Consider the following 26649-nt stretch of genomic DNA (forward strand, 5'->3'; position numbering starts at 1 on the left):
TGCTCCTCAGCCTGTTAACCATGTTGTCCTTGATCGTAGGCCAAATGTTTGGCTTCCCAAAGCCCGAAGGTGCAAGAGAAGGTAAGCAGACTCAGCCTTACGTTGGGGTTGGTCTCATTTTAAACTTCCTCGTCTTTCAGTAGTTGTAGTGTAATTCGTACCCTTCATTGCCTTGCAACGTGAAGGAAATGACTTAAAAGAGAGGTGGTGAGACGCTGAACAATTTGTAAAGAATAGAAATTATACCACGTCGGTTCAATTTGGTTCCAAAATCTACATATACAGATTTGGAACACAGCCCCTAGATTAAAATGTGTGCCAAGTTAAATAAGACCAGGAAAAAAAAAGGAGGAATTTCAGAAAAATTGGAGGAAAAAGTTTGAATTCCTTTTGTTCTAGATTTCTTTTTCATATGGGGCCTGTTTGATTTGCAAGGAAACTCCCTGTACAGGTTTCTCTTAATGTCATACAATCTTTTAATCTCTTGATTATTCCAAGCTGATTATGTTACTGCTATTTTAGTCCAGTCCTTATGAGATTTTTTATATATATATAATTGTGTGCATTAGATGATGTATAATGACAAATAAGAGCGATGCCCTCTTGTGAAGGAATATCCAGGGCTAATTTCATTAATTAAGAACAAAAATAAATCAAATCAGTTTGTTTTTTCCCGCTGATAAGGTTCTTCTGAGACTTGTTTCAGCCTTTTTAAACAAATGGAGTATTAAGGAAAGAGGTTTGGATGAACTTTAATAATATGATTTATTATTATATACCTAGCTTATGTGCAAGAGAGAAACCCTGATTGTACCACAGCTGTCTAAATATGTATGTCTCTATTCCAGATAAAACAGTATACAACAGAGAACTAACTGTAGAGAGACCATTGGAAGAACAGGTAGGTAAAGCAAGTTTCTACACAAATATATTTCAGTACTGTAAAAATCAGCAGAAACTAATTGCTGCTCTAATTGCTAGGAGAATCCCCGTGATCTAAAGAAATTGATTTCGTAGCACCAATCAAAAACCAAACAAAACTAAAAATCCTGTGCCACACAAACATTCCAACTAAATATTTACTAGACCTCAATCCTGCCGAAGCCGATGTATACAATAGTTTATACAGGAGCTCATGTGCAACAGCATCCTTGCTACGGAATGAGCTTTTAGCTGACAAGTGACTAATTCATCACTGGCAAAAAAAAATCAGATTCATGCAACTGATGACGTAGATGTCCACGCACAGGAGAACAACTGTCAGTCTTCAAAATGTTCTGGAATCCTCAGAGGTTTTCACGATTAGCCAAAACATCGGGGTGGGGTGGGGGGATTTTGGAGGCACAGTCGTACAAAGTTTTGAGGATTCCAACCCAATGAGGGTTTTCTATAATGACCACATTAACCTTTAACTAATAACATTAACAGAGTTGGAAGGGACCTTATAGGTCAGTGATGGCTAACCTTTTTGTTGCCGTGTGGCAAAACCACGCGTACGTGCACCCATAATGCAATGTGCGTGCGACTCCACCACACGCCCCACCTCCTGTGCTTGCGTGTGCAACCCCCCGCCCGTGGGCACCCCGCCCCCGCACATGCATGCATGATCTCCCCGTGCTCCCCCCACCCCCTGGGCATGTGTACACAACCCCCGCATGTGGACCCCGCCCCCCCCGCATACACATGAGTCTCCTGCATGTGCTCCACTCCCCCGCGCATGCGTGGCAGAGACCCAAAAACTGGCAGGAGGTGCATGCACATCAGTGGTGGGTTCCTCCCGGTTCGGCCTGGTTCTCCCGAGCCAGTAGCGGTGACGATATGACGTCACCAAATCGGTTCTGCCCCCCCCACTCCCCCCACATGTGGGAGGCCCCATTAACCTCCAAGAGGTTCCTATTTTTCTCTTCCCTCACATTAATTGTAAATTAATTAGCGACAGCTTAGAAATGCCTTCAGAATTCGTGACACAGCATGTGGCTCCAGACTTTTGCTGTGTACCTTTGATCCAAGGGAACCGTATAAGCATTGATCCAATCTCTCTGGACAATACTCTCATTGCGCTAAAGTCCAATACTGGATCAACATCGCAGTCAATTGATTAGATTGTTATTTTCACACTCAGATATGTTGGGGATATCCTAGAATTGCTTGCTACCTTGCCAAAAAATCCATTCAGGGCTTCTGTAGGAGTAGCTGGAAAAAAAGAAACCCAAATGAGTTGGTATTAATAAATATTAATCACAAGTATTCCGTGTTTTGAGCTGGGCGTACATTTGAAATTTTAAGAACAACGCAATCACTTTCAGAAAGGGCCAAGTACATGTGCATCTACAAAAGTAGTTGCCATGCTATGCACCAGAGGGGGGTTTCAGCAGGTTCTGACCAGTTCTGGAGAACCGGTAGCGGAAATTTTGAGTAGTTCGGAGAACCGGTAGTAAAAATTCTGACTGGCCCTGCCCCCATCCATTCACTGCCTCCTGAGTCCCAGCTGATTGGGAGGAAATGGTGATTTTGTAGTATCCTGGAGTGGGGTGGGAATGGAGATTTTACAGTATCCTTCCCCTGCCATGCCTACCATGCCACACCCACCAAGCCATGCTACACCCACCAAGCCACACCCACAGAACCGGTAATAAAAAAATTTGAAACCTACCACTGCTATGCATTAACTAGAATATACAGGTAGTCCTCGACTTACGACCACAATGGAGCCCAACATTTCTGCTGCTAAGTGAGACAGCTGTTAAGTGAGTTTTGACCCCATTTTACGACCTTTCGTGCCCCAGTGGTTAAGTGAATCACTGCAGTTGTTAAGTGAGTAACATGGTTGTTAAGTGAATCTGGCTTCCCCATTGACTTTGCTTGTCAGAAGGTCGCAAAAGGGAATAGACGACCCCGGGACGTGGCAACCATCATAAGGACATGCCATGTGTATAAATTTTGATTAGGTGGCGGTGGAGATGCTGCAATGGTCGTAAGTGTGAGAAACCGTCACAAGCCACGTTTTTCAGTGCTGTTGTAACTTTGAACGGTCATTGAAGCAATGTTGTAAGTTGAGGATTGCCTGTAGTGAACAGTAGGCCAGTTGATGAGGCTGGTACCCTTCGCCACTGTTCCCAAGATGCTTCCATCTAGCCCAGTTTATCTTGGTTTATCTTGGGCAAATGGCTCAAGGGACCCCAAGAAGCCAAGACTCACTCAGTCTTGTCTGTCCCCACCAACAGATTGCTGAAGCAGAGACAAACAAAATGAAGAAATCACTCCGGACAGGTGAGCCGTCTTTTCTTATTCCTGACTCACTCACTATTATGGGTTTTAATTCAGCCAAATTTAGTTAATTCATTTTATTCGATTTTAAATTTTGTATGTCTATGTGTTTTATTTCATGGCTGTGCACCGCCCTGAGTCCTTCGGGAGTAGGGCGGTATAGAAATTCAATAAAAACTAAAAAACTAAAACTAAACTATTCCTTACACTTTTTAAAAAAATTCCTGATTCACCCAGACCGCTGCTTGCTCAGAGGATGAGATAGTTTCTCACCCGTCTGTATTCCAGATCTTCCAGACAATAAGCCAGAATTCAGGAATTATTCATTTGTGGATGACTTGAACCTGCTGAGATCTGTTGTGGAAAAAGACAGAAAGGAAAAGGAAATGGAATCGGACAGGAGTCCCCTGTATCACCAACAGCTCGCTCTTGACGATGCAGATTCCACCAAGAGACGCAGGCTGGTGGAGGAGTATGACTCCACTAAAAGTGATGTGGATTATAAATACCAAGGTACTGCACTAGCCTTCACCGGCCACGATTATGCTTTGAATTCGTCTTACGTACGCCGATGAGCCGAACAGCTTCTCTGAAGGCACGACATCACGGTAGAGTCATCAATCTTAGCGGAAAAGCAACAAGAGTGCCAAGATGGCCGTGTGCCAAGTACCACTGACGTGGGTAAAGGAACCGATACTTAGGAAAAAAGAGGAGAGAGTGAGATTCAAACCATTACGCAATAGCGCAGAATGCACTTAACCCTGGCTTGTAACACAAAACACAGTACCTTAGGGCACGAGTTCCCAATCCCCGGGGCCGCGGCCCTTCAGAACTGGGCTGCAGAAGTGGCGAACACGCACACGTTTGTTTATTTATTTATTTATTTATTTATTTATTTATTTATTTATTTATTTATTTATTATATTTCTATACCGCCTTTCTCCCGTAGGACTCAAGGCGGTGTACAGTCAAGAAAAATATAGACACACAAACATCACAAAATTGCCAATCAAAATTATTACTTAGTTTGGTCAATTAAACAAAACCCGGAATTAGATAACATTTTTAAAAATCATTCGCATGTTCGTATGTTTAGCCCCGCCTGTTGGAACATCAGGGTCTTGAGGGCACGGCGGAAAACATGGAGATCAGGGATATTCCGTATCTCCGGGGGCAGTTCATTCCAAAGGGTTGGAGCCCCCACAGAGAAGGCCCTCCCCCTGGGAGTCACCAGTCGACATAATTTGACTGACGGTACCCTGAGTAGTCCCTCCCTGTGAGAACGAACTGGTCGGTGGGAGGCTATTGGTGGCAAAAGACGGTCTCGTAGGTACATGTGCCAGCAGCGGGCGAGGGCATGCGTGCATCTCCATTTGTGTGAGTGTCGGGTGTGCGTGCCCACCACTTGTGGAAATTTGTTTAACAAGCCACGGTTAAGTGCATTCTATGCTGGAGATGCACATGCTCGCTCGCCGCTCGCGTGGAACCTTTCCTTCTCCCCCACCTCGCCGGTCCACAAAGCCGGAAAAATTGGGGAATACTGCCTTAGGGCACACATAACCACGATTTCATATTTCAGTGGCTAAGGAATATAAACAGTTCAAGTCCAAAGCTAACCGATAGTGTAACGCTTGTCTGACAGGCAACTAAAGTCACAGATTCATAACTGAGTTTCTCAAATGCTGGTTTTTGGGTAGCTAAAGTGGCACTATTTATGAAGGAGACCGTAGATCGGGGGTGGGCGACTATGGCAAATTTATGACCTGTGGATTTCCAACTCCCAGAATTCCTGAGTCAATGCCACTTCTGGGAGTTGAAGTCCACAGGTTATGAAGTTGCTCTGTTATAGATATTGGCGCATGCGGAGAAGTAAGCTTACAGAAGCATTGTTGTTGTTAGTTGCGAAGTTGTGTCCGACCCATCGCGACCCCATGGACAACGTTCCTCCAGGCTTTCCTGTCCTCTACCATCTCCCGGAGTCCATTTAAGCTCACCCCTACTGCTTCAGTGACTCCATCCAGCCACCTCATTCTCTGTCGTCCCTTTCTTCTTTTGCCCTCCATCGTTCCCAGTATTAGGCTCTTCTCCAGGGAGTCCTTCCTTCTCATTAGGTGGCCAAAGTATTTGAGTTTCAAACTTGGCAGAAATACCAAAAGTTCAAAATTTTAGAATTCCGAACGGAGATGATGAACACCCAAAATAAACAAGGCCTTTTACCTAATTGGAGAAGACTCGTTTGAAGTAAGCAGGTGCCTTCAAGTTCTCAATTTCTTGAATTCTAATGATAAAGCTTCTGGATAGCATCAGATTGGCAAGATCTCTGGTGCTGCTGGTACATCTGATTCTACTGTAAAGCACAATTTGGTACAGGAAGAACATTTCTGTCTCTTAACGAATCTCAGTCTGTTCTCATGGATGCCATCCAAATGCAGTGTGTAATCCCAATATTAGAGAAACCGTGGAATGCAAAAATAGAAACCTGTTAATTTATCAGCATTATGTAAACCAATTTCTTTCTGCATGCACGATGTGAATTTTCCATGATGTTCATAATTAGCACTAGTCTTGACCTTTTAAAACAGGAGGACAGGAAGAGGCGGTGACCCCTGGTACACGCAGAATGTACCGTCGAAACTACTTATATTACTTAACTAGGAAGCACAGCGTTAACCGAGCTTTCCTTATATAGACTGCCCACTCAAAATACGTAAAGTGGGTAACTGCATACATACACAAACTGGGGGATAATCTACAAAGTCATGCAACACACTTAACAGTGTATGTCCAGCGGGAGCAGAATAGCAGAAAATTTGATCTGATGCAGAAGTTCAATATACTGTAACTGGCCTAACATTTGTCTTTTCAGAATCACAGAGTTGGAAGGGACCTTGGAGGTCTTCTAGTCCAACCCCCTGCTCAGGCAGGAAGAAACCATATACCAGTGATGGCTAACCTTTTTGCCATCGTGTGCCGGGGGGAGGGGGAGTCGCGTGCATGTGTGCCCACACCCATATTTCTATGCGCCCCGCCCCCGTGCATGTGCGTGCCCGCCACCACTCCCCCGCCACTCCTGGCCCATGATGGCACAGTGGGCCCAGTAGGCCCGTTTTTTCTCTCTCCCCAGGCTCCAGAGCCTTTCTAGGAACCGAAAACGGCCTTCCCCACCCCCCTGGAGGCCCTCTTCCGGACCGGAAGTTGGCAAATGGGCCGTTTCCAGCCTCCGGGGGGGTGGGGAAGGCCGTTTTCAGCCTCCCCAAGCTCCTTGAAAGGCTCTGGAGCCTGGAGAGAGAGAGAAAAACGGGCCTTCCCCACAACCCCCCGAGGCCCTCCAGAGGCAGGAAACAGCCTGTTTCTCTACTTCCAGTGGGCCCAGAAGGCCCGAAAATTAGTTGGCTGAGCTCAGAGCCGGAGCTGAGCTCGCGTGCCCACCGATATGGCTAGGCGGGCCACCCATAGGTTCACCATCACAGCCTTATACCATTTCAGACAAATAATTGTTTCCAGTAATGATTAGACAAATTTGAATCTAATCTTTATTGCAACTAGAGAGGTCCATTTGTACTGTTAGGGCACAGTGTAGTTTTTCAGGCCTCGAATGTGGCCCCAGAGTCTTCCTGGCTTGGTTCATAAATTATAAAGTTTAATGGAACAGAACGGAAACCTAATTAAATGTAACCATGTCTATTATTAAGTGCAATCATGGTTTAACTTTATTTCATTTCAATTTAACGTAAAAGGAAAGAAAAGATATATATTTTATCATGGCATCATTTGGGAGGAGGGTGGTCCCCAGAATGCCATTCAGGCAAAATGAAATGTGGACCATAACATTGGAGAAAGTTATATCCCATAAATTAGGCAGAACGACACATACGAGATGTCCTTAAGAGAGAATTTTTTTTCCCCAGGTCTCCTTCTCCAGGAGATACCAAGGCTTGAACCTGAGGCTTTGTATTCTACCACTGACCTACATCTGTCCCCAAAGCATCATTTTATCCTCCCTTTTATTCTTTCAGATGACCCCGATGGACTTCATCAACTCGATGGGACCCCATTAACAGCGGAGGATATCGTCCAGAAGATTGCCATGAGAATTTACGAGGAAAATGACAGAGGCGTCTTTGACAGAATTGTTTCCAAGCTTCTAAATCTGGGTCTGGTATGTGTTTTGGGCACCTTTTGGGCACCTGTATAATTATACAACCTACTTGATTTTTCTTCCCTACCTCTTGTTTGGGGTTGAGAGACGAATTGAAGAAAATTTTGGAGCGAATGAATTTATTTTTAAACAAATAATGGGGTATTTAACTTATGAGCCGTGGTGGAGCAGTGGTTAGAATGCAGCATTGCAGGCTAACTCTGGCAACTGCCAGCAGTTCGATTCTGACCGGCTCAAGGTTGACTCAGCCTTCCATCCTTCCGAGGTCAGTAAAATGAAGATCCAGATTGTTAGGAGCAATAGACTCTAAACTGCTTAGAGAGGATTGTAAAGCAGTGTGAAGTGATATATAAGTCTAAGTGCTATTGCTATTATTTTGCATTTGAGCTCAGGCTTTGAACAGTAACTTCAATTTGCATCAGTCACAAGATGTTTGGCCATGATATGCAAGTTGCCAATTACTTGAAAGGCTTTATGATTGACAGAGAAGCTCAAAAGGTAGGGGAAAAATAACAAGGATGTGAGAAGTACTTTCTATAAAGTTCTTTCTCGCGTAGCCAAAGCATTGAATTGCCCAAGAATGGAGAAAGAAGGCCAAGGTGTAAAGGAAGGGGAGTTTTAATAAATTACAATGAATCTGTGAATCTTAATTTGCTTTTTGTTTAATTCTGCATTGTTGTTGTTGTTTTTTTAATAAAAATTTCATTGAGCTGAAGATCACTTATACAGAGACAACAATGCAGTTAAAAAGGATTCTTCTTCCATCCCTTCCTTTCTCTTTTCAAATTTCTGGTCTAGCTTCTAGACTTCTGCAAAATAGCGCAGCAGAATAAAAATAAATCAGAGACTACAATAGCAATAGCACTTAGCAATAGCACTTATACTTATATACCGCTTCATAGTGCTTTGTTACAGCCCTCTCTAAGCTGAGTCAGCATCTTGGCCCCCAACAATCCGGGTCCTCATTATACCCACCTTGGAAGGATAGAAAGCTGAGACAACCTTGAGCCATTCAGGATCGAACTGCTGACAGTCGGCAGAGTTAGCCTGCAATGCTGCATTGTAACCACTCCACCACCACGGCCCTTCCTTCCTTCCTTCCTTCCTTCCTTCCTTCCTTCCTTCCTTCCTTCCTTCCTTCCTTCCCACTTAGCAATAGCACTTAAGACTTATATACCACTTCATAGTGCTTTTACAGCCCTCTCTAAGCGGTTTACAGAGACAGCCTATGGCCCCCAACAATCTGGGTCCTCATTTTACCCACCTCGGAAGGATGGAAGGCTGAGTCAACCTTGAGCCGGCGAGATTTGAACTGCCGAACTGCAGCTAGCAGTCAGCAGAAGTAGCCTGCAGTGCTGCACTCTAACCACTGCGCCACCTCGGCTCTTGGAATTCAATGGATTCAATGTGCATCAATGAATTCAATGGAATTCATCTGGATTCAAATGTGATTTCTTTTTGCCTATCTGTCTCAAAAGCACGTACCTGTGGCATGCAGAGCTCACTGAGAGAATCAAAAAGTCATCGTTTCTTGTTTTTCCCCCAGATCACCGAAAGCCAGGCCTACACCCTAGAGGATGAAGTGGCTGAAGCATTGCAGCAGCTGATTGCTAATGAAGCCAAAGATCGGGAAAAGGCCTCTGAGGGTCTTGAGGGTCTTGCAACGAAGAGTAACAGTCAAACCAAAGAGAAGCAGAAAATAAAACCGGTAATACTTCTTCATTACAACCCATTTTTATGGGACAGTTCAATGGCCATGCCTACTTGTCAATCATTCTTTTAGGAAATACACTGCAGCATCTAGGTTGAAGAACGTTTCCATCACTGAGAAACTTACCATTGAATATCCTAAAATAGTTTTCTCTGGGTAGGATCCAATATGGATTGAACAGCCCATATTATACTATAGTTCGATCCTAGGTAGAGGCAGATATATCTGCTGAATAAAACTCAGCATTGGCAACAGGAAGGGCATCCGGCCAGTAAACACTTAGCTCCGTTCATTTGCCCAGACTCCATCCCACAAGGGATTATGGAGTCGTTAAAAGACGATGATGATATTATACTGTAGTTTCATGTATAGGATGATCCCAGCCAATTCTATTCCATAGGATGGCTGCAAAATGCTTTTGAATATTCATTTGCAGCGGATAAAAATAATGGAATCTCTGTAGATCACTTCCAGTATTTGGTACTTAAAAATTAGATTTTGTTGTGGTCCGCCAGCAGCCTTTGGAGCTGGTAGCAGAGTGAGACAGTGAGGAGGCTGGGGAGGAACATGAGCCAGTCCTGGAGTCTGGGGAAGGCTCTGACGAGGGCTCTGCATCGAAGGCAGAAAAAGGGCCATCTGGGAAGTACGTGCTGCCTCCGGAGCCTCCAGAGTCAGACCTCAGCGAGGCAGAGGAACAGGGGGAGCCTGTTCTCAATGCACGCATGCGCAGAGCTTCCAGAAGGCAAGAACAGCTAAAGCAAAAGGGTCCACCCGGGAGTAGGGCTTGGAGATGATTGGCCCCTCCCATAAGACTTAAAAGAGGAGCAAAGGCACGTGGGCCTTTGCAGGAAGCAACATTGTTCATTCTGTGCAGTTTAAAGTCTGAAGCTCTGTTTGATTCTGGACTCCATGTGGCTTTGCCAATTAAGTCTTTGGCAGCATGTCAAGGGAGATAGTGGCTGATTATCAGACTTATCCCGAAGGACTCTTTGTAACTATTTGGGACTCATCTGTGAATGAACAGAATTCACAGCTGTTAAAATAAAACAGGTTTTTGGGACTACTCGTGTATTTTACTGACTCAGGAAGCCTAGGTGAGAACAGATTTATACATCTAGCTATCATGGCTCTTGAGAGCCAGTTTGGTGTGGTTAAGGCACCAGGCTAGAAATCGGGAGGTTGTGAGTTCTAGTCCCACCTTAGGCACAAAGCCAATTGGGTGACCTTAGGCCAGTCACTTTCTTTCAGCCCTATTTTGTATTAATTTATTTAATGCCTTTGGCGAACAGAAGTGGACTAATTCCCTGGTCAGGCGTTTCCTGCTGTGCATTTAGTTGGTATCAAATATTTTGGTTGTGAAATCCAAAGATATGTCGTTCTATTTTTTTTTTTTTATGAAGGCGTTTAAAAATACTGATCGAGATGACACCTTGGATAATACCTGGGCACCCACCAACATCTTAGAAAGAAGAAATGATCTGCCCCCAGAGGATCGTTTTCAGGATCTCCAATATTTCCCTAATTTCTATGAACTATTAAAAAGCCTTAACTCAGGTGAGTTTCCTATGGATCGATCATTTCAAATACCAAGAGTTATCCCATGTTTTATTTATTTTTATTTTGGAGTTATAAGCTGCCCATCTCACCATAGCAGCTCTGGGCAGCTTACACATTTAAAAACAATACAATGGAATAATAAACAAACATTTGTGAAGTTATATTGTGAAGTTTAAACAAACTGTAATGACTCTAATACTGAGAAATGCATCTGCATCCTTTCAGGCTAATTTGTGTTTCAGTTGTTCAAATTCTTACAAATTGACACAATTCAATTCAAATCTTTATTGTCAGTGCACAACATATGTACAAATGAGATTGGTGGGGCTCCCTCAGTGAACCCCCCCCCAACACAATACAACTCACAGTGAAGATAGAAAATCCCTAACCCAATAAATCATATTAACAAAAGACCCAATCCTATTGCACCAGTGTGAATATGTTACACATTGCGTCAGCCCTGCAAGTCCATCATACTCAGTGGTAAGTTGCTCCCGGTTCACACCGGTTCACAACAACCGGTAGTAAAAAAAATTTAGTAGTTCGGAGAACCGGTAATAACATTGGCTGGCCACGCCCCCGAACCAGTCCCTGGCCCAGTCGCTGCTCACTTATCCTGCCCACCTCATCAGAGGCTTTTTTTTTTTTTACTTTTACAAGCATTTTTTTTACAACCTCTTCGGCTGAAAAAATGCTTTTAAAAGTTTTTTAAAAATCCTCTGATGATCGCACGGCTCAGCTGGGATCTTCAGAGGCTTCTGAAAACATTTTTTCTGCAACCTCTTCAGCCAAAGAGGTTGTAGGAAAAAAAATCCCTTTAAAAGCTTCTGGCGATCCCAGCAGATTTGCCTGATCGTCAGAAGCTTCTAAAAGCATTTTTTTCTGCAACTTCTTAAGGTTGTAGAAATAATGCTTTTAAAAGTTAAAAAAAAAAAAAAGTTGGCCATGCCCACTCATTCACATTACCCCCCAAGCCACGCCCACAAAATAAGCCACGCCCACAGAACCGGTAGTAAAAAAATTTAGAACCCACTCCTGATCGTACTACGTAGTTATGATGTTATTTCTCACTGGTTCAGGCATCCCGTTTGCTTAACTGTAATTTATGGCCAGCTGCCATAATTTAGGATCACAAAGCACAGGCCTAGATTTACAAAACGCAGAGGCTAATCATGTTCACACAGCTCATTAAACCAAGCCGGAGCAAACAACATGATGATGGCTTAATGTGAAATATGAATCCATTACCTGATTTTTTTTCACTTATTGCTCAGATCGTTAAACGGCGACAGTCTGGGAGAGAAGCAATAAATAAAAGCCCTATAAACCCCCATTAATTTGGAGTGCTTGTTGGAGAAGAAAGGCAGGGTCCAAACGAATAGAAATTAAACAAAAGCTGAGCTATCGCATTCTCATTTCTGTATAGATCAGTGACCATAATCCTCAGCTGTCACGATCTGCATTGGTCCAGAAGAGCAAAAATGCACAATCTACTTAGGCAGATTAAGTCATTCAGCATTTTTCAGCAGTACCCATTAATTCAGATTCAGTCTACCATGCAAATAGTCCCCTCTCCAGTGGTGGGGATTTAATTTTTTTATTACCGGTTCTGTGGGCGTGGCCTGGTGGGCGTGGCCAGGGGGTGTGACAGGCAGCACTCAGCCTCCTGCACCCCTCTGGGAGCAAAAACTGGCCGCGGGGAACGGGGCACCCCCCACACACCCTATTTTGGGCCTAGGAGGCCTCCCTGAACTTATCTGGGAGTCAAATTGGGGCACATGGGGACTCCTGGAAGGGGCGGGGCAGGAAGGGGCGAGGCCAGCCAGCAATTTTACTACCAGTTCTCCCAAACTGACCCGAACCCGCTGAATCCCACCACTGACCCTCTCCTGAAAATCAAACTGGCTGAGAGAGAGAAAAAAAACATTCTGATCAATAGAGAAGAGTGGTTTTTTTTTTTAAGTTAAACGATCACAGTACCCTCACTTCCAAGAGACCATGAATCTGTTTACTCTTCACGCAGAGAAAGAAGTGAAAGAAAAGGAAACTCTGATCACAATCATGAAAACGCTAATAGATTTTGTCAAGATGATGGTTAAATACGGCACCATCACCCCAGAGGAAGGTGTTTCGTATCTAGGTAAGAGCATATGAATCATTTTTATAACCCTTTTTCCTCTCATGAATTGCACCAGCTGAGATTTTTTTTAATCTCGGGTCTTGTTTCTATCAGAGTATACTGGCTGTAACTGAAAGATGTATCAAAACGCAACGATTTGATCTCTGAAGTCTTCAGATGAAAGGAATAGGTTTCATAAGACTATTATTATTATCTCTTTTATTCCTTAAACATGAAACTTAGTCAACTGATCATTTGAAAATGTGTCACAAATACGATTGGCTGGTGCTAATGGTTGATACCAGTGGTGGGTTGCTACAGGTTCGCCCCAGATCGGGCGAACTGGTAGCAGCAGTGGCGGGAGGCTCCACCCACCTGCCCGGATGTCTCTGCGCACATGCAGAATTTTCTGCATATGTGCAGAAGCGTTGCACATGCATGCAAGCGAACCGGTAGCGACAGGATTTGAATCCCACTACTGGTTGATAAGGGTTGCTGCCAGCGTCCTAGGTATCAACCAAGTATCTTCTTAAAATATATGATGTTCCGAGTACTGCAGTTTTTTGCAATTCCGCTGGTGTTATTGCAGGAAGCTGCAATTTCTTGATGTGTTTTGTAAAATTCTTGGACATGGTACCAAGTGCCTGGATGACAATGGGTATCACTGATGTTTCATCCATAGCCGTGTAATTTCGATGGCCAGGTCGCGATATTTCATGATTTTTTCCAGTTCTTTTTCTGTGACTCTGGCATCTCCTGGTACCGTGATGTCAATAAATTGTACATTCCGGTTTTTGATAACTGTGATATCTGGCGTGTTATGTTCCAAATGACGATCCGTCTGTATTTGAAAGTCCCACAAGATCTTCACCTTCTCATTTTCTATAATTTTTTCCACTTTATGTTCCCATTATTTACTTTATTCATTAAACATGAAACTCAAGTCAACTGAACATTCAAAAATGCATCACAAGTACCATTGACTGGTGCTAATGGTTGATACGGGTTGCTATTATTATTATTGTTGTCTCTTTTATTCATTAAACATGAAACTCAGTTAACTGATCATTTAAAAATGTGTCACAAATACCATTTGCTGGTGCTAATGGTTGATACGGGTTGCTGCCAGCATCCTAGGTATCAACCAAGTATCTTCTTAAAATAGATTATTTACTTTATTCATTAAACATGAAACTCAGTCAACTGAACATTCAAAAAGGCATCACAAATACCATTGATTGACAGCTGTCAGAGCGGAAGAAGCTTCTTGGATGAGAAGCGAAATGACTTCAAAAGAAAAAAAACAAAAAAGTCCAGTTGCCTCCTGAAAAAAGCACTTTCTGGACAGCCATGACCTGGATGACTGAAAATCTCTCCAGATGTCAATCACCGAGATTCCTCCTCTAAATGAAAAAACCTTCTACATTTTTTTTTTTGACATTTAACATCCCCGAGAAATGAGACACAGCCAGCAAAAAGGAACTCAACCCCATGCTGGGCCACCAGAGTGTGAAGAAGCCCCAGGAAATGACAATTACTGTTTGCGGTCCACTTCCACCCTACTAGTCGGAAATTGCTCCACAGGCAACATTATCTTTTGTCATAAAAGCCGCCAACTGGAGCAGAAAGCGCTCTTCTCATAGTGTTTCTCTGTTGCACTATATTTAGCATCTCCGCTGAGAAACAAGCTCTGTGTTTTTTTGACCTTCAAAACCCTGGTCTTCTGGAGCCTTAAGAAACGATGAAATGATGAGCTTAATATAGCCGTTAAATGGGGAAAAGGCGATGCTGGTTGAGAGCATTGTCCACCTGTCTTGGAGGCCAAACTAACTATCGGCGTGCAAGTTACCAATCAGCTTCAGGATTCTGTAGTGTTTGGAGGGCGGGGGGGGGAAACCAACCATTCAACCACAACCAGCCCAAACCTCTCCCATCCGCAACCAAACCATGGGTGAAATCCAGCAGGTTCTGACAGGTTCTGGAGAACCGATAACGGAAATTTTGAGCAGTTCGGAGAACCGGCAAATACCACCTCTGGCTGGCTCCCAGAATGGGGCGGGAATGGGGATTTTGCAGAATCCTTCCCCCAGGAGTGGGGAGGGAATGGGGATTTTGCAGTATCCTTCCTCCGGGAGTGGGAAGGGAATGGGGATTTTGCAGTATCTTTCCCCCAAGAGTGGGGAGGGAATGGGGATGTTGCAGTATCCTTCCCCTGGAGTGGGGAGGGAATGGGGATTTTGCAGTATCCTTCCCCCGGGAGTGGGAAGGGAATGGGGATTTTGCAGTATCTTTCCCCCAAGAGTGGGGTGGGAATGGAGATTATACAGTATCCTTCCCCTGCCATGGCCACCAAGCCACACCATGCCCACCAAACCACGCCCACAGAACCGGTAGTAAAAAAAATTGGATTTCACCACTGAACCAAACTCATGGATGTCTTCGTTTGCAACCGCATCCAGTAAGCAGTTTTGAAATCAGGGCTAGATTTAGAAGCAGCTGCCTTAAAATATCCCTGTTTGCTTTGAATGCTGGAGTTTCCAGCTTAAATTATGGATGCGAAACAATAAATCTTTTACTAGCCAAGTTGTGGGTTTTTTTTGTTTGTTTGTTTCTGTTTTAGTTTCTTGCATGATGGTTTGCAAAGCCAGGAAGTTTAAAAGCGGTGTCTGGAGAGGGATTTGCAAACCTCCTGGCATGATGTCACCTTTTTTTTTTTTTTTTGCATCTTGTGCTAGATTGGTGAAGTGGGAAAGGGAGAGAGGGAAGACTGGCCTGTCCCTCGGTAATTGATGTTATTCAGTCTCTGGATGAGCAGTGAAGGACTTTGCATTAAAGCCCCCCCCAACCCCCCCTCCCGGGGCACAGGAGGTCATAGATAAAATGGCATTTGTCAGAATCAGCTGATTCTCAATTTCACTTTGTTTTTGTTTCGTTTTTCATTTGGAATCATGGTTTATTTTTTATACTGTGCTTTTTCCACTGAAAGCATTCATATGCATAGGCTACAATTCTTTCCTCATTCTTTTTGTCTTTGGAAGAGCTCTCTCGCTTGATGCATTTGGTGGGGCAGAGTGAGGGATATACATCCTCCTCAATCTATCAGATAGTCATGCAAGGAACGGAGAAAGAAAAAAAAAATAACCTGATTACTAAAAGAATTATTGTGTTTTTGTCCATGATTTAAGCTGGAAGCCCTAGACTCAAAGCAAGCAAGGATATTTTAAGGCAGCTGCCCTCCATCCAGATGTAATCTTTTTTTTTTTAATGCTCGCTGGATGTAGATCCAAATAAAGGCATTCATGTATTTTGCTGCAGATGAAGAAAATATATCATAAAAAACCCACTGTTCCTCAAGTGTACTCATTTTTGATTTTCTCAGCAGCCGAATGCAAAGAAAGACGTCGAGAAACAAAAGAATTCCGTACACTTTGTACTACTTTCTCAGAAATATCTTGCGAGGGCAAATCTCCTCTTGAGATTTCAGCCCGTGACATATGCTTCAATTATTTTAGCTGCAGGAGGGAAAAAGAAAGGGCCTGAATTGTTTCAAAGATTTCTGCAACCATGTTTGTGAATTGCGTGCCTGCGTGCAGGGTGTGTATGTGGGGCAGATACCAGCATGCAGAGAAAGGTGGAAACGTCTGGTAAAAAAAAGGATAGGAATATTTCCATTCATATTCCCGATGATTCTTTCTGATCCTCACATTACAGGGTAGGAAAATTGTTGCTGGAAATTATGAAATTCCCTCATCTGGGTCCAAAACTTCTTTCTTGCAGAGTTGTTTCCTTCCAGCTTTGCACAGTGGGTATATTATTTCTGGCTGTAATAATTGCTGCTTATTAGTAAGCAATTAAAACAGTAAGAATGCTTGGAGTTAACTATCTTCCACTGTGAGTCCATGGGCGGAATGCCATTCGCCGTCGCATTGTCAACCTTAATCTCCACATTCACACCTTCCTTCATCACTTGTGACTCAGCCATCACATTCTTGGGCCTTCCTGCCAGTGAGTTTGGACACGTTTTGATGAGGAGGGACACGAACAGATGCTACTCGGCATCTCATCTTCCCCCATGTTTTGCTCTTCTTTACCAAGGTGAGCAAATCTCGCCTCCTACGTACCCTTGAGGGTAATGTGGAGAGCCATATGCCAGTTGCCGGCGGGCAAGGTTGAAATAAAGGCAAGGAGGAGGCAACGCCGAAAGAAGGGAGTCAGTCACCCATTCTATTTTTGCCATCCTTGTCCCTCCATTCCCTTCTGACACCCAATCTCTCTCGTTTGGTCCATGGAGTTGGTTGCCAGTATTACAGAGTTCTGAATTAAAGATAAAGGTTTCCCTGCCCGTTGAGTCCAACTCTTTTTTTTTTTTTAAATTTGATTTATATGCCGCCCTTCTCCGAAGACTCAGAGCGGCTTACAATGTGCTCAGCAATAGCCTTCATCCTTTTGTATATTTATACAAATTCAGCTTATTGCCCCCACAACTGGGTCCTCATTTCACCTACCTTAGAAAGGATGGAAGGCTGAGTCAACCTTGAGCCTTGGCGAGATTCGAACCCTGCAGTAATTGCAGGCAGCTGGTCTTAATAACCAGCTTAATAACAGGGTGCCTTAAACCCCTGTACTACCAAGGCTCTTGGGCACATTGCTCATCTCCATTTCTTGGCCGAGGGAGCCAGGGTTGTCCAAAGACAATTTTCATGGCCAGTATGGCTGTACACTAAAAGCACATGGAATGCTGTTACCCTCCCACTGAAGTGGTACCTATTTGTCTACTTTCATTTGCATGCTTTCAAACTGGTAGATGGCCAGGAGTTGGGGCAAGGAACGGGAGCTCACCCCATTGTGTGAGGATTAATTCTGAATGAATCATTTGCAAAGAAAGAAAGCTCTGAGGCTTGGATTTCCTCAAAGTTATTTTTTATTAGAGATGTCATATTGGCACATCTGGGAAAACCCGAATCTGAAAGCTTCCAGGTTTTCCCCACCCAAGTGAAAGTTCAAGTCCCTGGCCAGCACCTTCATGTCCATCACATGGTCCAATCATCCACCGTCCAAACTGAAGACACCTCCCAGTCATCTGACTCCAGGTGCCAGGGCACTGCATCCTTGACTTTCTGAGAAAGGAATGTTATTTTGACTACATATCATCTACATTCTATGCAATCCCCCCTCCCATTTTCCCATAGAAGAAGACAAACGTAAAAGATGACTTCCAGGTCTGACATGCTATTTGTCAAGTTAAGGAATAGCCTTATCTCAAAGTGATCCAGAGAAGAATAGAACTAGATTACACCTTATGGCATCATTGTTTCTGGTCTACTACTCTAGGATAGGCAGCGACATAGACTTCAGTGAGAGATGAGTTATGGATGACAGGATTTACATTTTATTTTTATAAGAAATAAATGTAGTTGTACTAAAACATTCCGGGATCAGCTGTTGGTTTGAGTGAATGGAATCAAAATGTGCTTGTTTGCTGTTCCCAATGGTGTTTTAGAAAATGATGATCTATTATTTTAATAATTCATCGATGCATGCTTTGATGTCTGGACTCTAGCGTACTTTAATTCGCCCCTTCTTCTGGAACAACTTGTTCTCATGCATAAGAATTGCCTCCCCTCTAATTAGTTTCTGTAAAGAAATAAATAAAAAAAAATTGCTCTGGGAAAGAGGTTTTGTGGGGAGGGTATTAGATGTTGTTATCTATCCTTTCAGTGTCGTATAATGTTTATCGCTTGTGATGGTTCAGTTGTTTATAATCCCCTTGGGGAGTTGTGTATGTTGCTGTGTGCTGTAAGAAGCCACGTGGCCATACAAACACTAGTAATAAATAATTCTCTAAATATTCCTGAGTTGCCAAATTAGGTAGATGAGGGATGAATCAAGAGAATAGACTTTTTTTTTTTTAATTTTATTTATATGCCGCCCTTCTCCGGAGACTCAGGGCGGCTTACAATGCGTTAAGCATTGACTAATTATGATGAAGGTAAGACTTCTTACCTTCATCATAATTACAATAATTCATCCTTGGATAGGTAGCTCTTTAGGGTAGGGTGGGGTGGGGATATTAGGTGTTTTTTCCCCCCTGTGCGGATGACTGAATTCCACAGAAACTCCAGTTTTGTTTCTAAATTACAGCAGAGGTGGGTTTCAGCAGGTTCTGACCAGTTCTGGAGAACCGGTAGCGGAAATTTTGAGTAGTTCGGAAAACCGGTAGTAAGAGAACCCATCTATTCTCTGCCTCCCAAGTCCCAGCTGATCGGGAGGAAATGGTGATTTTGCAGTAACCTTCCCCTGGAGTGGGGAGGGAATGGAGATTTTACAGTATCCTTCCCCTGCCACGCCCACCAAGCCACACCCACAGAACCGGTAGTAAAAAAAAATTGAAACCCACCACTGAATTACAGTGAGCAAGATTTAAACTTCCTTCTTTGGGTCGATATACTTGGAAGGAATGCACTATTTCTGAACAGAGATAAACAAGACTCTGTTGCTGTTTCTCCTTTTTAATAGCTGCCATTCAGGGAAGAGAAAGATGTTGTTATTGTTATTTTTTGGTTAAAGCTATCATCCCTCAGAAGGATGGGCACGTTCCACTTTTTTTTATTATTATTTGATTTATATGCCGCCCTTCTCCGGAGACTCAGGGCGGCTTACAATGCGTTAAGCAATAGCATTCATACTTTTGTATATTTTATACAAAGTCAGCTTATTGCCCCCACAATCTGGGTCCTCATTTTACCTACCTTAGAAAGGATGGAAGGCTGAGTCAACCTTGAGCCTGGCGAGATTTGAACTTGCAGTAATTGCAGGCAGCTGATGTTAATCACAGTGCTTTAGTCTGCTGCGCTACCAGGGCTCACTTAAAATCAGACATATTCCAGATAGTGGGATTTACTTCCAAGTGAACCAGAGAAAGCCAGACGATAGCAGTCATCCAATATTCGAGGGGCTGGCACAAAAAAAAGAGGGAGTCAAGCTATTCTCCAAAGCACCTGAGGGCAGGACAAGAAGCAACGGGTGGAAACTAATCAAGGAGAGAAGCAACTTAGAACAAAGGAGAAATTTCCTGACAGTGAGAACAATTAATCAGTGGAATGACTTGCCTCCAGAAGTTGCGAATGCTCCAACACTGGAAGTTTTTAAGAAGATGTTAGCTAACCATTTGTCTGGAATGGTATAGGGCAGGGGTCTCAAACTCAAGGCGCCGGGGGCTGGATCTCGCCCGCAGGGTGCTTAGATCTGGCCCACGGGGCTCCCCTGGAAACAGCAAAAGAGTGGTCCGCGGTGCCTCTGCCAGTGAAAACGGAGCTCGGGAGGGCTGCGAGCGGCATTCCCAAGCTCCGTTTTCGCTGGCAGAGGGTTGCAGGAGGCCATCGCAGCCGAAAACGGAGCTCGGGAGCCTGTTTTCCCTGTCAGAGCGCTCGGGCTACCACAGGCAACCCCGACATGAGTGACGTCGAGCTGGCCACACACACCCTGACCACGCCCCCCGTCCCCCCACTCCGAGGTCAAACACAACCCTGATGCGGCCCTCAATGAAATCGAGTTTGGCATAGGATCTCCTGCCCAAGCAGGGAGTTGGACTAGAAGACCTCCAAGGTCCCTTCCAACTCTTGTTAAGCTGGCTTCACTATCAACTATATAGATGTTTATTTATTTATTTATTTATTTATAATAAATAAATAAATAAATAAATTTATAAATTATTAGATTTATATACCGCCCTACTCCCGAAGGACTCAGGGCGGTGAACAGCCAAAGAATAAAAACACATAGATTATAAAATTTAAAAAAACAGTATAAAACCACATTAAATAATTTGGCCCGGGACAAATTAAAAACATAATAAATAATAAATAAATTATTATTATTTAAATAATAAACAAACAAACAAGCAAACAAACAAACAAACAATAAGATGACTTGGCGAAGATATTACCAGCGGTGGCAGCATTTTAATTAACGGTATTAAAAAAAAAATAGGCTTGGTGGGTGAAAGGTCCATGAGTTCAGTTTCTTATTCAGTTTTTTTTTTTTTAAAGTTACCAAAGCAACCAGCCTAGCGGTGACATCTGATCTTATAAAAGCCCCACTAGGACAAACGGTTGCTTAGCTACTGCCCTGGGGAGTGACATTTAATGACTTAGAGTAATTAGAGTAATTGAAAGCCAATTCTGGGCATGCAACTTATCCAAACTGCAGCTACGGGATACCTACCAGAGGTGGGTTTCAGCAGGTTCTGACCAGTTCTGGAGAACCGGTAGCGGAAATTTTGAGTAGTTCGGAGAACCCGTAGTAAAAATTCTGACTGTCCCCACCCCTAGCTATTCTCTGCCTCCCAAGTCCCAGCTGATGCTTGGTGCTTGTACGTTTTAAACACATCCTAGTTTTGATGGATGAAGAACTTAACAATGCTGTGCAGGTCGTCCTCGACTTACGACCACAACTGAGCCCAAAATATCTGTCGTTAAGTGAGACATTTGTTAAGTGAGTTTTGCCCCATTTTATGACCTTTCTTGCCTCAGCTGTTAAGTGAATCACTGCAGTCGATAAGTCAGTAACAAGGTTATTAAGTGAATCTGGCTTCCCCACATTCCCACGTGATCATAGGGATGCTACAAAGGTCATAAGTGTGAAAAATGGCCGTAAAGTCATTTTTTTCCAGTGTCGTCGTAACTTTGAATGGTCACTAAATGAACTGTTGTAAGTTAAGGAGTACCTGTACCATGGCAATCAAATGAAGAGGTCTACACCGGCATGCCTGGGACAATGGGACAATGAATATAGACTTCCTTCCTAAACTAATTATCCTTGATGGCCACAGCAGAGCTATTTGCAGTCTATATATAGATTTTTTATTTCTATCTGCACAGTATATTTAACAGGGTTAGGTGTTATTGAGTCAGTTAATTAACTCCTAGAATTAATCCAGAGTAGAGAAGATTTAACTCTTGTCTGTCCCCATCAATGTTAGGGGGCCAGTTATTGGAGAGTTAATTGTCCCTTCCTGGTTCCTGAAACGACTTAGATGAGGGAAGAGACTCTAAGGCCAGGTGGCCGAGAGAGTCAGGTAGTACATTCCAGGCATTGACCACTCTGTTGCTGAAATCATATTTTCTGCAATCTAGTTTGGAGCGGTTCAACTTTAAGTTTATATCTATTGTGTGTTGTTGTGGTTGAAGCTGAAGTAGTCATTGACAGGTAGGACATTGCAGCAGATAATTTTATGAGCTACGCTTAGGTCATACCGAAGGCGGCGTAGTTCTAAGTTTTCTAAGCCCAGAATTTCAAGTCTGGTGGCATAAGGTATTTTGTTGCGAGCAGAGGAATGGAGGACTCTTCTTGTGAAATATCTCTGGACACGTTCAATTGTATTAATGTCCGATATGTAGTGCGGGTTCCAGACAGATGAGCTGTATTCGAGAATTGGTCTAGCAAATGTTTTGTATGCTCTGGTTAGTAGTGTGATATTACCGGATGATCTGTCCCCGTCCACACACACACACACACACAAACACAGCCAGCCGAGGGTTAAGGAAGCACTTGGAACACACCCAGCTCTTTATCTCCAACTTGGCAGCGATATACACGCCGTCTGCCAAGTGCTTTTATTTCCACAGAAAAACAGAAAGATAAATACTCAGCTTCCAAACGTCCAACAACAATAAATATTCCTCCCAGCAGTTCCGAACGAGGCTTTAGTGACTATCCAAGGTTAGTTTTGTTCGTCACAAGGATCACTGGCCACCACCCTCTATTATATAGTCTCTGGGGTGTGGTCCAGTGACTCAGTTCTAATCCCTAGCACGCCTCCTGAGCTGCTGCAATCGTTTATCACGCCTTCGGAGGCGTGCGTCCAGGAATGATGTTTCTCCTCCGCTCTCATCCGAGCCACCTGTCTCCCTGCTAATCTCCTCTCCCTCGGCCGGCACCTGAGACAGTGCCAGAGGGGAGGGGCCTGGAGAGGGAGGCCTGGCTGACTCCTCTTCCTCATGCTCGGAGCTTTCTTCCTCCGATGGGACAGGCTCAGAGGGCGGGGCCACAACACTGGAGAAGAAGCTACGCAAGTTTAGGTTTACTTCTCTTAATGCCTTTTTGGCAATGTTGTTACAGTGGGCTTTGGCGCTTAGATCATTAGATATGAGTACTTCAAGGTCCTTTGTTGTTTACAAAATTATAGAAGGCGCAGTTGGATTTTGTGCGCAGGAGGTCCAATTCTTGTTTGGTGTGGTAATTGGTGCTTTCAGTCTTTATTTGGTGGCATATAGTTTTGTAGCGGCTTTTAAAGTTAGCTACATAGCCAGTTTTGTTTTTTCGCCAGAGGGATTTTTTTTGGGGGGGGGGATTGGAGCTTTCTTATTGATATTTCTTATTTTCAGAAATGGCTTAAGGTCTCCTTCTTGGGTGGGGGGTTGGACTAGATGACCTACAAGGTCCCTTCCAACTCTGTTAATCTGTAATCTGTAATAATCCAACAGTGCTTGATTCTACACAGGAGCTCAAGAATGAGTATTTTTATGTTTTTTCTGCCTTCCAGAAAATCTAGATGCCATGATCGCCCTGCAGACAAGAAAGAAACTTGAAAAATCCAGTTCCCAGAACAAGCTATCAGGTATAATTTTGTGATTAACGTCTCATTGCATCGTTTTTCCAGTTAGTTTTTCCTGTGGATTTACCCTGAATTATAATTTGGCAGTGGTTTGAATTGATTTAAATAGCAATCAAAACAGCAAACCTATTTAGACTCTAGTTTTGCCACAACCCTTACAGCATCCAACGTTCTTTATATGCCCAACTGCCTGTGGGAATGTGCTACGGGTTCAGACGATGTAAAAATTGTTCCTCTTGCGATCCCTGCAGACAAGAGCACCGAGGAAGCCGACAGCACAAAAACAGGCACAGCCGAAATGGAAAAAGAATACGAAGCCTTGAAAGATTCCACAAAAGCCGAGGAAGAAAATGCAGGAAACAATGAAGAACCCAAAGGTAAGTAGTTGAATGTGTATGTAAGATTGCAATAGCATTTAGACTTATATGCCGCTTTATAGTGCTTTACAGCCCTTTCTAAGTGGTTTACAGAGTTAGCATATTGCCCCCCCAACAATCCTGGTCCCAGAGGTTCTGACTCTGGAAATTCTCAGGCCCAGCTGGGGCTGGTAAATGAGGAGTACGTGTAAATTAAATGTTAAATAACAATATTTTTATTCAGACCTTGTGTACCCTTTGGAAAGTAGATGACAATATTCCATCCAAAGTATAATTGTAGCCTTTGACTCTAAAAGCTTCTTGGATGAGAAGTTTTGGGATAGCCATGACCTGGATGACTGAGAATCTCCAGAGATATAAGAGCCTTTCGTTGTTTTATTCTCTCTACAATAGACCAGATTTATCCCCTGAAGAATATTTTAACTCCTGGTATTTAATTCATCTTTTTTTCATGTTACCTTTGAAGGAAAAGCCGAGGCCTATTTGGAAGCCATCCGAAAGAATATAGAGTGGCTGAAGAAACATAACACACAGGGAAAGAAAGATGGTAAGATTGGAAAAGTGGACTGTGGTATGGACAGGACTAATCCTGAGAATATATTTTTGAATTCTGCTAAATAAAAAGCTTGATCATGTAGTCTTTGAGAAGATGGAATATATGGAAAGACATACAGACAGTGGTGGGATTCAAGTAATTTAACAATCGGTTCTCTGCCCTAATGATTTCTTCCAAAAACCAGTTTGCCAAATTGCTCAGAAAGTTAACAACTGGTTCTCCCGAAGTGGTGCGAATTGGCTGAATCCCACCACTGCATACAGATGGATATATATATATAGGTATGGAAGATATACTGATTTTAAATTGACAAGTTTTAAATTACGGGCCAAATTTATTAATTATTTTAAATCTATTTTTAATTGTAATGTTATGTATAAATGTTTTTATTTTGGCTGTTCACCGCCCTGAGTCCGAAAGGAGAAGGGCAGTATAGAAGTTTGAATAATAAAAACAAAATAAATAAATATAGATGGGCATAGATGGGAAGTGATATTGGTTCTCTAACATTTTCTACAGAATTTATCAGCAATTGGTATTGGGCTTTGCTTATTATTAACGAGCACAGGACCATTAAATGTATCCACCTAATTCATAATATGCAGAATGGCAAAAAATGTCCGTTTGGAAGAATGGATTAGCTTAACAACTGCATGGTTCCCTTAACAACTATGTGATTCCCTGAACTATTGCAGTGACTCACTTTATGACTGTCATAAAAACAGTCCCACCCCCCACCCCCCCCACCAATTATGTCTTATAATGGAAATTCTGGTTGCGATTGTTCAAGTGGGGAGTACGTGTAAATTGTTAAATAACAGGTAATTGTCCAGAGCTTGCTTTCTCCTCTGGAACGTAGATCAGAATATTCCATTCAAAAGAGAATGGCAGCTTTCGAGTCCAAAACTATTGGAAGTTCCTTCTAGAGGGAAACTGATTTTTAGATAGATAGATAGATAGATAGATAGATAGATAGATAGATAGATAGATAGATAGATAGATGGATGGATGGATGGATGGATGGATGGATGGATGGATGGATGGATAGATTAGAAGATAGATAGATAGATAGATAGATAGATAGATAGATAGATAGATAGATAGATAGATAGATAGATAGATAGATATAGAAGAGATAGATTAGAAGATATAGATAGATAGATAGATAGATAGATAGATAGATAGATAGATAGATAGATAGATAGATAGATAGGATTAGATTAATTAGAATAGATAAATAGATAGGATTAATTAGAATAGATAGATGGATGAATGGATAGATAGATTAGAAGATAGATAGATGGATAGGTAGGTAGATAGATAGATAGATAGATAGATAGATAGATAGATAGATAGATTAGAAGAGATAGATTAGAAGATAGATAGTTAGATAGATAGGATTAGATTAATTAGAATAGCTAGCTAGCTAGCTAGCTAGGATTAATTAGAATAGATAGATAGGATTAATTAGGATAGATAGGATTAGATTAATTAGAATAGATAGATAGATAGATAGATAGATAGGATTAATTAGAATAGATAGATAGATAGATAGATAGATAGATAGATAGATAGATAGATAGATAGATAGTCTTTCGAGGAGAACCTGCCTATATAAATCCTTTCCCCTAAACTCCACTGAAGATGTTACCTAGCCTGTCGGAAACTCAACCCACAAGCTCGGAGAAGGAAGCTTCACACTCCCCCCGTAATCCTTTCTATTTCAGATTACGATCTTTCTAAACTGCGGGATTTCATAGACCAACAAGCCGATGTTTACGTGGACAAGGGCATCCTGGATAAAGAAGAGGCAGAGGTGATTAAGCGTATCTACGGCAGCCTGTAGAGAAAAAGGAAACCTCCTGAAGACTGTATGGAATTCTAGTCTAGCTTCTCCACCCACATCTAGTTCTACGACCTACAACTTTGTTTCTCCCCACATCATCCCAGGAAAAAGAGGTGATTAGAAAGTATTCTGTCTCCATTGTACTGAATTTTATCCAGGTTTAAAAAAAAACAAAAAAACCAACCACCACCACACCCTATAATTGCATATTTGTTTCTTCTCAACTTTGATTGCCCCCCCCCACTTTAAAGTAAACGAGCTGCCCACTTTATAGCTAACAGGGTAAAACAGCTGCTTACATCATTGTCCCCGTTAATTTATCCAGCTGAATAATTTATTCAGATTATATGCTTTGGAAAAAAGAGCCAGTTTGTTTCATCGTGAAATGGCTTTTAAAAGATACTGTTCTGGGGAAAAAAATATATATGATAAAGGGCATTAC

At 42.7% G+C, this 26649-nt stretch overlaps 1 protein-coding gene across 2 annotated transcripts; it reads left to right on the top strand.

Moving 5' to 3' along the window:
- SCG3 (secretogranin III) lies at window positions 1-26207 on the top strand. Of its 2 annotated transcripts, none has more exons than XM_070953597.1 (12): window positions 1-81; window positions 849-901; window positions 3225-3270; window positions 3565-3780; window positions 7284-7426; window positions 8973-9148; window positions 10534-10691; window positions 12718-12834; window positions 23357-23431; window positions 23644-23805; window positions 24272-24352; window positions 26089-26207. In XM_070953597.1, exons 1-12 carry the CDS (start codon window positions 21-23, stop codon window positions 26205-26207), a joined length of 1407 nt encoding a protein of 468 aa, XP_070809698.1. In that variant the 5' UTR covers window positions 1-20. The 2 variants fall into 2 exon arrangements, with proteins under 2 accessions (XP_070809698.1, XP_070809699.1); XM_070953598.1 differs by having other exon boundaries at window positions 8973-9134; window positions 10538-10691.
- The last annotated feature ends 442 nt before the right edge of the window (window positions 26208-26649 follow it).

Source organism: Pituophis catenifer, unplaced genomic scaffold, assembly GCF_029215685.1.
Source record: "Pituophis catenifer annectens isolate HBS135680 unplaced genomic scaffold, rPitCat1.0.hap2 SCAF_14, whole genome shotgun sequence".
NCBI classification, from domain to species: Eukaryota; Metazoa; Chordata; class Lepidosauria; order Squamata; family Colubridae; genus Pituophis; species Pituophis catenifer.

Coding starts and splice junctions, on each gene's coding strand:
- SCG3 (XM_070953597.1), top strand. CDS start 21: ATGTTGTCCTTGATCGTAGGCCAAATGTTTGGCTTCCCAAAGCCCGAA. Junction 82..848: donor GCCCGAAGGTGCAAGAGAAG/GTAAGCAGACTC, acceptor TCTCTATTCCAG/ATAAAACAGTATACAACAGA. Junction 24,353..26,088: donor CACACAGGGAAAGAAAGATG/GTAAGATTGGAA, acceptor TTTCTATTTCAG/ATTACGATCTTTCTAAACTG.